At 48.5% G+C, this 12,536-nt stretch overlaps 1 protein-coding gene and 1 long non-coding RNA gene across 2 annotated transcripts; both read left to right on the forward strand.

Annotated features, from left to right (window-relative positions):
- Positions 1 to 216: 216 nt before the first annotated feature.
- Positions 217 to 1,801, forward strand: LOC123088480 (aspartic proteinase nepenthesin-1). Its single transcript, XM_044510686.1, has one exon. It carries the CDS (start codon positions 253 to 255, stop codon positions 1,612 to 1,614), a length of 1,362 nt encoding a protein of 453 aa, XP_044366621.1. The 5' UTR covers positions 217 to 252; the 3' UTR covers positions 1,615 to 1,801.
- A 3,663-nt stretch (positions 1,802 to 5,464) lies between these two features.
- LOC123088481 (uncharacterized) lies at positions 5,465 to 9,828 on the forward strand. Its single transcript, XR_006441923.1, has 2 exons — positions 5,465 to 5,601; positions 9,590 to 9,828. It is a non-coding gene; the product is annotated as an uncharacterized lncRNA (long non-coding RNA).
- The last annotated feature ends 2,708 nt before the right edge of the window (positions 9,829 to 12,536 follow it).

Genomic DNA, 12,536 nt, shown 5'->3' on the forward strand with positions numbered 1-12,536 from the left:
TGGATCATCATCCGTGATATAGACAACCATTACTGCGCACTTGTGCTCGAACGAGGAATCTTTGAGCAACAACAATTGTGAAAGTGACTTGAGGATTATTTTTATGTAGTAATATATGGTTTTTGGGTTTTTTCGCAAAGTTGCCCTGGGTGCCATCGCTATATATAGGAGTATATCCAACATTCTAATCCTCATCAACAAACAAGTAACCGAATAAACAACCCAGTGCTGAACAGCGTTAGTGTGTGCACGATGAAGGCCATGTCAGTGCTGCAACTTCTACTCTATGTTCTCTTCCTAACGGTCTTGTTCGCCTGGTCGGCGACTTGCCACGTGGCTGTGCGCGCCCACCTCACGCACGTCGACAGCACCCGTGGCTTCACCAAGCGCGACCTACTCCACCGGATGGCAGTTCGGACGCGGAACCGCGTCAACAAGCGGTGGTCACCGCCCGGTCGCGGCCGCGGCGGCACCAGCGACTACGCGGTGACTGCATCGGGGTCCCGCGACGTGGATGTCCCCAATTCCGAGTACCTCATCCACTTTGGCATCGGCACACCGCGCCCTCAGCGTGTGGCGCTGACGCTGGACACTGGCAGCGACCTCATTTGGACGCAGTGCGCTTGTGCAGTCTGCTTCGACCAGCCGTTCCGGGCTATCGACACCTCCACCTCCGGCACCCAACGCGGTGTCTCGTGCTTCGATCCCGTCTGCACGCGCGGGGGCCTCCCGTTCTCCGGATGCGGCGTCAAGGACAACTTGTGCTTCTACGCCTACTCCTATCCTGGCAACTCGATCACGACGGGCAAGATCTACGAGGACACCTTCACCTTCCAGGCGCCCGGTGGCAAGGTCGATGGCGTGGCCGTGCCTAGCCTACGCTTTGGCTGCGGCATGTACAACAAGGGCATCTTCAAATCAAACGAGTCGGGCATTGCCGGCTTCGGCCGCGGGCTGATGTCTCTGCCGTCGCAGCTCAAGGTCAACAAGTTCTCCCACTGCTTCACGATCACCGGAGAGTACAAAACCAGCCCCATGTTCCTGGGTACGCCAGACAACCTTGAAGCGCAAGCCACGGGGCCCATCCAATACACCCCATTCGCCCCAAGCCCCGAGGGTCCAAACAGCTCACAGTACTACCTTTCGCTCAAAGGCATCACCGTCGGCAAGACGCGACTGATGTTGGACCCGTCGGTGTTTGTGCTCAAGGGTGATGGCTCCGGCGGGACGATCATCGACTCTGGCATGGGCATCACGACCTTCCCACGTGCCGTGTTCCAAACACTCCGGGATGAGCTCGCGAAACAGGTTCCACTAACTGTCCTCGACGGCACGACGATCGATGGCGCCGAGTTGCTGTGCTTCTCCACGTCGCCGAACCAGAAGGTGCCCACCATACCGAAGGTGATCCTCCATCTGGAGGGCGCGGACTGGGACCTTCCACGGGAGAGCTACGTGCTGGATTTCGAGGACGGTCTGTGCGTGCCGATATCTTCGTCGGGCGAGAGCGACATGACCATCATAGGCAACTTCCAGCAGCAGAACATGCACATCATCTACGACCTCGAGAGCAACAAGCTGGGCTTCGTGCCTGCACGCTGTGACAAGCTGTGACTCACTCAACGTGCACCTGCATGTGTGGATGTATGCGTCAACGCGTGTACTCTACGTACCTACGTATCTACTGGTTACGTCTCAGGTAAAAAACGAGCACAAAGGAACATGTGTTCTCTATGTACCAGTCCTGCTAAATAAAGGAGGAATTATTCCTAGTCTGATGACATCTATTGAAAGATCCCATGCTAAACGTGTGCTTCAAATCTAGATATGATGCTTTAGGTCGTTCGATTAAAAATATTAAAAAAAATTACCTATCCCCATCTCTGCCGGAACGCATGCGATTGTGACAAAGAGAGGTCGATAGGGGAGGAAAAGGTGCAACGGGAAAAATGGGTGGCGCCAGATCTACTATCTCGAGTGTGGCCGCTGAAGCATGTGATGTGAGCCTGGCCATTGTTTTCATTGACCTCCTTGTCACTGGTTCGGGCTGCCGGTGAATCCGAACCGCGGAGAGATAATCGTTCGGATCTATTATATTGTTGAAACAGTTGAAAAAACAAAGTGTTCAGATTAAAAGATACTCCCTTAGTCCCATAATATAAAATCATTTCACCCAGATTTGGGCCCCTTTAATTGTTGCAGGTAGTAGCCATTATCCTATTTGCATTGGATTATACCGATACATATTGCAATCTAGGTTACAATGTGGTGAATCCGGCATGTTGGAGAGCAACTCAATCAGTTATGGTGGACGAACTAGTTGAGATGCGCAAGATCACTAGAGTTTCTGTCTCCTAGCCTTGGAGCCTAGGGTGATGCTTATTAGCACAATGGTTAACGCGGACATGAAAGGTTAAATATAACCCAAAAATATGAATTAAAAAAGGCATGATCCACACATAGAACACTGGTACATCGTGCACCGCCAAGCATAAGAACGATGAACAGTACCAACACGCCTCATCAGGCAAATCGTTTTTTCAAATCCTCAGGCTTGGCCTCAAGTGCTATGGTGCATAGATATGTGTGCCAACATATCTAGTCCCAAAAGAAAACAAGCCGGCGCAGGCCCAGGGGAATGCTTATGATCACAATGGTTAGTGCGGACATGGAAAGGTAAAGGCTAACCAAACAAATTGTATTCAAAAAACGTAAGGATCCACATGTGACACGTGGAACACTAGTAGGTCGTACGGCGCCGAGCGTGGGTTCGGGTGGACCATGGTTCCGAAATCCCCCCTCCTTCAGGTTACTAATATTTACCAAATCACCGACAGCGTTGCCGAGTTTGAGGCCCTCTTTGTTTCACATCATAAGAAAAACTAGACACACAAGTCATCTTCTAGCTCCTATCATGCCCACACTGACCAGTTTGCCATCTTCCTTTCTCTGTCACCTAGCATTGGAGCCTTCCTGCATTCTGGTCAATCTTAAGTTGCCCGGCCTCCTTCCATGGCATCCTGAGTGTGTCAAAAGATAACAAGTCAGGAATATAACTTTATTAGTTTCTGAACCAAAAGGTCAAGATAACGTTATTAGAATGCAGGCATTTGACGAAACTTGGATGCATAAGGACCTTTTGATTAATGTGTTACATATAAGTACTCCAGGATTACGACAACCATGCATGTAGCTTGCTAGGTTGAAAATGTTAACTCTTATGTGTTTGGTGAGGTACATGTGGCCACACGGTTGATCTAGAACAACATAATTGCTATGTACTCTCACGTTAAGTGAACATATCAATTAGCATGCTAGCAACATTATTTCTTTCGGTCTTAGGAATTAAGAAATGTACTCCCTCCGTCCCAAAATAAGTGTTTTAACTTTGTACTAACTTTAATACAAAGTTGTACCAATTATTTTCGGATGAAGGGAGTAGTAACAGAAAAGACACAAAAACAAGAAGGCACATCTATGCATGGATTCCTAGGGGTCTCAAAACATAGGAAGTCGATCTTTGGCCTTTGGGTGTTGCGATTTGGAAGGTGGATATGAAATAAACACATGATTTTTTATGGAATCCTTGGTGACATCCTTGTAAATGTTAATTGATGGATCTTTACTTTTGTTTATGTGAGGATCTTTTACGTACTGATGTTCAATAGTGATAATTGGGTTGGATCTACTTGGTCGTTTCGGCACCGCTCTGTTGATTTTTTCTTCCTAATGATGATGCCTACTATTAGTTTCCATGATTAGCTCATGCGTCAGCGTTTCCTAACTCTGCTTCGAACTGTGGATTGCTTGTGGCAAATGGGACCTATGCACTAACAGCTGGTGACTGTGTGGAATGAAGTTGTGGACCCATGCACTAAGTGTTGGTGACCGAATGCATATGTGGACCTATGCACTAATTTGTCATTGCAAGTAAAGTGAAAGGGACCCTGTCTTTTGTTCAAGGTGGATTTATTACTTGAACGAGTTTCAGACCATAATCTCCCACAGTTTGTGCTTCTTGTTCAAGTATGCAGTCTAATCAAATGCTTGGTATTGTGACTACCCAACAGCCCGCCGGGTGATTAATGGAAACATTGCCACATCGTAACTAAAAAGCTCAAATAATCATTGTACATGTTCTTTGAGTTGAAAATCCTCTCTCGGTGCAGCCGTGCAGGCTATGGAGTATGGACGGGTGTGCCTTCAACACTTGCCCTGGTTTTTTTATTTGACAAGGAAGTTAAAACCCCCGGCTCTGCATGAACCGGTGCACGCAACCATCTTTATTAATTATTCAACAACACATGCATCAAGATTCAAGCCACCCGAAGCCATCACTCACACCTATAAACTCGATAATCTAAAATGCTCTCACTCCCTATTCTAAAACCGGTGTAGATATGGGGAGTAAGAACACTCAACATTATCGAGTTTGTAGGTGTGAGTGATGGCTTCGGGTGGCTCGATGTATGTTCTTGCCAAACATTTGTTGAATAATTAATAAAGATGGATGCATGCATCGATTGATGCATGGGCGGGGGTTTAAACCTTCTTTTTCTAAAAAATAATAATTCTAAAACCGACGTCGTCTCCGATCCATCCACATAACATATCGAAACCTACACCGGTGCAGCAAACCTAAAGCGTACACCATATTCACACGTTTTAGAAGCTGTCATGATCATCGAACCGCTGACCCATCTTCAGGAAAGAGATCCGCATCGTCCTTGCCAGTACGAACATCCGTCGACGCCACCACGGCGCTCAACGGCACCATCTCCCTGCGCGCAAACTGCTAAGCACATCGCGGTCATCGCCGGTACACCGCAGGGAAATAGAGAACAAATGGAAATCAGGGAAATATCCGGTGAAAATGGGCTGTGAAGTTCCAGTGCCATTTACTAATTTTAGAACTTCACAGCCCATTTTCACCGGATAAGGTGGGGCAGCAGGCCCCGTCGTCTGTCCCTCGCTCGCCTTCGGCCATGGCGATCATGGCGGAGCCGGTCGCTGCGGGACGAGCGGACTTGCAGGAGGCTAGACCTTCTGGGTCCTTGATGTGGCTGGAGACTGGGGGCGGCGCGGCCCCACTGGAGAGGTCCCCGGATGGCAGGGAAACGGGTGCGCAGGAGGCCGCCCTTTCTCCTGCGGTGGCACTGGAAGGCAGCCTGGTGGGTGCGCTTCCTGCGGAACTAGCAGCGCCTTTTTCTTTGGGCACGAGCATCGGCGAGGTGGATACTTCGTCATCTCGGGTGGCTGCTCCGGCGGCTCCGGTGATGGTCTTAGCGGCTGGGGAACGGGCAGGAGGCTCTTCCCCTAGCGCTACTTCGCGCGAGGAGGTCCGCGAGTTGGAGGATTCGGCATCTCTGGTGGCTGCTCCGGTGGCCTCGGTGATGGCCACTGCGGCTGTGGGACGGGCAGGAGGCTCTTCCCCTACCGCTACTTCGCGCGACGAGGTCATCGAGTTCGGTGGGATCCCGGACCCGGTCTCTGTAGGGAGACGGGTCAGCGGGAGACTACAGGAGCACTCCGATGTTGATGACATGCAGCTGAGGTGCGCGTTGAGAGCGGCCAAGCTGCGGGACGTCGAGACTACAACTGGTATGTCAGTTAATAAGTCTAATTCTATTATGCATTTTACCAATGAAGAGATTGTTCATAATGCAAACCAAATAGGAGTGTCTCTTGGTAACGATGATCTAGAGATCTCTAAATCGGTTAATGAGATGCTAGACTTGGAAGCTGAACGTGCGTTAGAATTGATTCGTAACATAGCTGCAGTAAAACCGATGAATGAGTCGGAGATTGACAAGCTAGGGGTTAGGGTTCTTGATAGCTTGTGTGCTGATCTTGATCCTGCGGTCCAGGTGACGGAGGAGGAGGATGAGTATACCTCTCCGGTAACCACAAACCTAGAGGTGGTGCCTGTGGCCGTAGAGCCTCTTTCCGAGTATGTTGAATCTATTGATGGTGGGGTTAAGCCTAAGAGGACCTGGAAACGTAAGGTTTATCCGGTGTTGGCTGTGCGTAGAAGTGCTAGGATCCGTACCTCCAAAAAATTTCATGATGAATGATGAAAGGCATTTTTTGGAACAGCAGAGGTCTTAAAGACTTGGCTAAAAGACGTTTTCTAGCAGAAGCTTCTATTGAACATCACTTAGACTTTATTGCTTTGTCCGAAATTGGATGAGGTAATTTTTCAGCACAGTTTCTTAGCACCTTAGCAGGGGGGGTAGATTTCGATTGGCATTGTCTCCCACCTCGAGGAAGATCCGGTGGGGTTCTACTCGGGGTTAAGTGCGATACGTTGGAGGTTCAGAGTGTAGTGATGGGTGAATTTGCGGTTAAGTTTAGGGTAAGAACGAAAGTTGATGGTTTTGATTGGGCTTTGGTGGCAGTCTATGGGGCTGCGCAACCCGAACTTAAACCAGATTTCCTGGCGGACTTAGTCCGAGTTTGCGGGAATGAGCAACTACCTGTCTTAGTGGGAGGTGACTTTAACATTATTCGAAGAAAGGAAGAAAAGAATAATGACAACTTTGACGGCAGATGGTCCTTTATGTTCAATACTATCATAGAGAGCTTGGACCTCAGAGAGATAGAGCTTTCGGGTAGGAAATTCACTTGGGCAAACTCATTACCGGTTCCGACGTTTGAGAAGTTGGACCGTGTTCTGGTAAGTGTTGAGTGGGAACAGAAGTTTCCTCTGGTAACGGTGCAGGCGTTGACACGAGGTATCTCGGATCACACACCGCTATTAGTGGACTCAGGGCCCCCAACTCATTTGGGTAATAAGAATATTTTCTCTTTCGAACTTGCTTGGTTTGAAAGAGAAGGATTTATCGATCTGTTGGCTAGAGAGTGGGCTAAAGACTCGGGGGGAAGGTCACCCATGGAGCGGTGGCAATGCAAGATTCGTCATCTGCGAAGGTTCCTTCGTGGATGGGCTAAGCATACGAACGGAATTTATAAGGCGGAGAAGGAAAGGCTCCTTATGATGATTCACACCCTAGAGTTAAAAGCTGAAACCTCTCTTTTAGATACCAGAGAGTTGGAGTCTAAATTGGAGGCCGAGCTAAGGCTGAAAGCGCTTCTCCGTGAGGAGGAATTGAAGTGGGCTCTCAAAGCTAAGGTTCGCAAGGTTGTCCAAGGTGAGGATAATACCCAATTCTTTCATATGATTGCTAACGGAAAGCATCGTAAGAAGAGAATTTTTCAATTAGAACAAGATGAAGGAACGATAGTTGGTCAGGAAAACCTGAAAGTTTACATTACCAACTACTATAAGCAGTTATTTGGACCTCCGGAACGGAGTTTTGTGTCTTTGGATGAGTCAAGAGTTGAGGATGTTCCCCAACTTCAGACGGAAGAGAATGAGATTTTGACTGCCCCTTTCACGGAGAAGGAGGTGTATGAGGCCATTGCACAAATGAATAATAATAAAGCGCCAGGACCAGATGGGTTTCCGGCGGAGTTCTACAAAAAGTGCTGGCATTTCATTAAACATGACCTGTTGCTCATGTTTCATGAATTGTTTAATGGTCAGCTTCATTTATTCAAGCTTAATTTTGGAACAATAACTCTTCTTCCTAAGAAGACAGAGGCTATTCGCATTGAGCAGTTCAGACCCATTTGTTTGCTTAATGTAAGTTTCAAAATTTTCACTAAGGTTGGGACGAACCGACTCACGCAGATAGCGCATACGGTGGTGCAACCGTCCCAGACTGCTTTCATGCCGGATAGAAATATCCTTGAAGGGGTGGTCGTCTTGCATGAAACGCTCCACGAAATTCACTCAAAAAAACTTGATGGGGTGGTTTTTAAAGTGGATTTCGAAAAAGCATACGATAAAGTCAAATGGCCTTTCCTTCATCAGGCGTTGCGTATGAAAGGATTCGACAAGGCATGGCGCGACCAAATTGATTCCTTTATGCAAAAAGGGAGTGTAGGGATTAAAGTGAATGACGATATAGGTCACTATTTCCAGACACATAAAGGCCTAAGACAGGGGGATCCAATGTCACCGATCTTATTTAACATAGTAGCTGATATGCTATCTATTTTAATAGGCCGGGCCAAGGAGGCGGGGCAGGTTTCGGGCTTGGTTCCGCACCTAGTTGATGGAGGTATATCCATTTTGCAGTATGCTGATGATACGATCATCTTTATGGAGCATGACTTGGTGAAAGCTAGGAATATGAAGCTTGTGCTGTGCTTATTTGAACAATTGTCTGGACTCAAGATTAACTTCCACAAGAGCGAATTGTTTTGCTTTGGAAGAGCTACTGAGGACCAGGTGGCGTATAAGCAATTGTTCGGATGCGAGTTGGGTTCACTACCGTTTACTTACTTGGGCATTCCCATTCATCATCGTAAGCTTACGAACAAGGAGTGGAAGTGTATTGAGGATCGTTTTGAAAAGAAACTAAGCTGTTGAAAAGGGAAGCTCATGTCATATGGAGGTCGATTAATTTTGATTAATTCGGTTCTCACAAGTATGCCTATGTTTTTTCTATCCTTCTTTGAGATCCCGGTGGGGGTTAGGAAGAGATTAGACTTTTATCGATCCCGGTTTTTTTGGCAAAACGATGAGTTGAAACGTAAGTATAGGCTTGCCAAATGGGACATCATCTGTAGGCCCAAGGACCAAGGCGGTCTAGGCATTGAAAATCTAGAGATCAAGAATAGATGTCTCCTTAGCAAGTGGCTTTTTAAACTTTCATCCGAGACAGAGGCTACTTGGGCACAAATTCTGCGTAATAAGTATCTTCAGTCAAAAACTTTAGCTCAGGTGACGGTGCGCCCAACTGATTCACCGTTTTGGAAAGGGTTGATGAGAGTCAAGCCCCTCTTCTTTAACAGGACAAAAATCTTAGTTGGTGATGGAGCTACTACGAGGTTCTGGGAGGATACGTGGCTAGGAGAAACACCTCTGGCACGTCAATATCCCACACTGTATAACATTGTTCAACGTCGAGAAGTATACGTTGCAAATGTCTTACAGTCAACGCCTCTCAATATTAGCTTCCGGAGGACACTAGTGGGTGAACGATGGGAGGCATGGCTTCATCTTGTACGACGGCTGATGGATGTCCAACTGTCTCAGGATCCAGATAGGTTGTTTTGGAAATTGACAAAGGACGGTAGGTTCTCGGTTAAATCCATGTATCTGGATGTCATTAATACTAGTGTCATTCCTTGCTCCAGACATGTCTGGAAAGTTAAGGTACCTTTGCGAATTAAAGTGTTTATGTGGTTTGTGAATAAAAAAGTAATTTTGACAAAGGATAATCTGGCAAAACGCAATTGGGTGGGTTCTGCTAGATGTAGTTTCTGCGATTGTAATGAAACTATCAGGCACCTCTTTCTGGATTGTCCACTGGCTAAGCTTCTTTGGTGTTCGATTCATATTGCCTTCAATATTATTCCACCTACTTCTATCAATATGTTGTTTGGAACATGGCTTGATGGGGTAGACTTGGTTTCAGCAAGACTCATTCGTGTTGGCGCGTGTGCCTTGTTATGGGCAGTATGGAACTGCAGAAATGATTTGGTTTTTAACAGAGCAACGAACTTTCATTTTTTGCAGGTTATCTTCAGGGCCACAGCGTTGATCCGTATGTGGTCGCTACTCACTCCGATGGAGGACAGGGGGCATTTGGCTACTGCGTCTACCCGATGGGAGATGGTAGCTCGGGTTATTTTCAACCGGTTTGGATGGCGGTCATGTAATAGGATAGGCATGTAGTGCTCCTATTTTTTGCCAGCCGGTTGTGGCTTTATGTTTACGCTCGTCTGAGCGGCTTGTCGTCTTTTTTACTTTAAACCTGCTGAAGACTTTGTGACACTCTCTATTTTAATATTATGAGCCGTATGCATCTTATTGATGCAGAGGCTGGGGTTGCACCCCTTTTCAAAAAAAAAAATGGCACTGGGAGTCACAGAACATGTTCGTGGGTGCACACATTAGTCACAGAACTTCAAACGTGTGCTCATTAGTCACAGAATTTGCCAAGTCTGATGCTCGAGGTCAATTCGTGCTTACCTGGTGCTTTTTCTTGCTATAAGCACCCTGGACTTCCTCACATGGTTTTTTCTAAAACCATGTTCTCACCCACCCAAGCCGAACGCCCGCAAGTAGTTTGCCGAAATTTCAGCTCCTAGCAATGGTAAAAATGTTCGTAATTTCGATGACGCCTTCCGGTGCTATGGCGTCTCACTCATCATCAAGCGGCCTCCACGGATACCTCGCTGGGTCGCCACGCACCACCAGCTGTTCGTAATGCAGCTCGCTCACGTGTCCTAAGTACGTCGATGTCTTCGAACACGGTGATGTCAGAGCCGTGCACACCGGGAATTACTTGTGGTGGTAGAATGACAGCGATGATGACGCAGACGACCTGTCCATCATGTTCATTGGTGAGTCGGTGTGTGCCGTCAGCCCGAGGGATGTCTCCTACTTTTTGCTGGCTTCTTGGAGCTGGCCGGCCGTCCTCCTCACCATGCTGAGCATCAAGCTGCCGGCGTCTCCCTGTGGGAGCACGACAGGAAAGGGCTCACGCGAACGCCAACGATGTCAGTCCAGGGACTCTGAAGACACTCACTGCGGCAGACCTGACGACGCTAGGGTAGGCTCGGGGTCATCGCGGTTCCAAGGCGGCTCTAGCCCGGCAAAAAGACGAAGCCAGTGCTCACAATGAAATTGGGGCTATTTCATGGTCCAACTTGGATTAGCTACCATTCACATAGATATTTGTTAGTATTTTTATTTCTCAGTGTTTTGGGTTCAGAATCGATACCTTTTCACATGGTAGATATATGATGCTGTCTACATCTATGAACATACTTTTTGGAATTTTCAAACACTTCTAAATACTTAAATAGGGTAACCGAGCTCCCGTCTATTACGACTTTCAGAGTTTCAATAGTATTAATTCTGCATTTTATAATCTTGCTAATCGATAAGCCACCAAACTGAAAAATCAAGGTCCAAGGATATTGGCAGGAAAAGATGGAAATGCACTCAATAGTAGTGAACCCACGTTGGGCACAAAACTTGGTGCCTGTATCTATGCATTAAGCCCACTTCTCGCCCATCCAACCCGTGGACGGTGACATAAGAGAATATGGTTTTCCTGTACGCGCGCCGTTGCTCATGATAATGTTGCTGTGGTGCTTCTTTTTATCGAGGTATCTTATGTGGATATCGTGACAAGAAGGCACCCGCTGTACTGAAGCTTGTCCACTATCCGGAGGGCGTGGGCTGGGACCTTCCACGGGAGAGCTACATGATGAAGTTCGAAGATGATGACGGTGTCTGTGCGCGGTATGCTATCATTTTTGCTACCTGCTTAATATACATGAAAAGGACAGCGATTGCTTAGTCTTACAAAAAGAAAAAAGACGGTGACAGCACCCGGCTGTGTGTGGTGACATCCTCGGAGGCGAGAGCGACATGACGATCATATGCAACTTCCAGCAGCCGAACATGGGGCATGGTCTATGACCTGGAGATCAATAAGTTGGTCTTCCTGCCCGGGTGCCCGCGTGGTGCGTCAACGCGTATACTGTGTACTGTGTACGTACCATGCACTATCAGAAAATCCTAAGCTGCCGTGTATCAGACTGTATGCCAAGTATAATTTTACTGGGTGTCGGCTTATAAGAGTGTAAGCCGAGTATAAACTGAACACAAAACAATAAAAATGACCTTGGCTTACATGACCAAAAGCCCAGAGGTGCGGAAAAAGAAACTCAGTTGACATAAAATGCTCGGCATATACTAAGAAAGATCCCCTCCCCGAGGCGCTCCCACGGGCGCCCCCGGGAGGAACCCTAGGGCCGCCCCCGTCGGCCCCTTCGCCTCAAGCCCCTCCCTCGCCGCCGCCTAGGGCGTCGCCGGCCAAAGGCCGTGTGGCGTTGGCGGCGGCGGGGCGGCTCTCTCCCGCACGCAGTTGGGGACTCCGCGGGGCGTTCCCATCTGCCTCGTGGTGCCGGGCGTCGGGCTGGCCCTGCCTCGGCTCCTTCTCCCCCTCCCGGCGTCCCTCGCTGGCGCCGCCTCCTCCCCTCCATTGTGATGGGTGGTGGGGGATGGATCTAGGATCCCTGCCCAGATTCGGTGGATGGTGGGGTTGGTGTTGGCAGCGGTGGCCGGCGGCCCAGGCGTGGTGGCGGCGAGTCTCGCGGCCTCTGGGCATCGTGGAGGTGCCGGCGGCGGCGAGTGCTTAGCCTGGTGGTGGTGGTGGCCGTGCACGGGAGTTGGATTTCTTCGAACAGATCTGGGTGAAAACTTGTTTTCGGCTATTGCCAAGGCCGGCGGTGGTGGCGCTATCTGCATCGTTTCCTTCTTGAAGGCATCGCCGTAGAAAAGTTCAAGGCCACTCTCTGCTACCTCCGGGGGAAACCCTAGATCGGATGATCGGATGACGACGACGCTCTAGTGTCGTTCCCCCCTTTGGGGCGTCACTCTTGGAGGTACACACGTGATCGAGGGACCGGAGGACGGATTCTTTGGTGGAGCGGTGCTTCATCTCACT

Source organism: Triticum aestivum, chromosome 4A (assembly GCF_018294505.1).
Source record: "Triticum aestivum cultivar Chinese Spring chromosome 4A, IWGSC CS RefSeq v2.1, whole genome shotgun sequence".
Lineage (NCBI taxonomy): Eukaryota > Viridiplantae > Streptophyta > Magnoliopsida > Poales > Poaceae > Triticum > Triticum aestivum.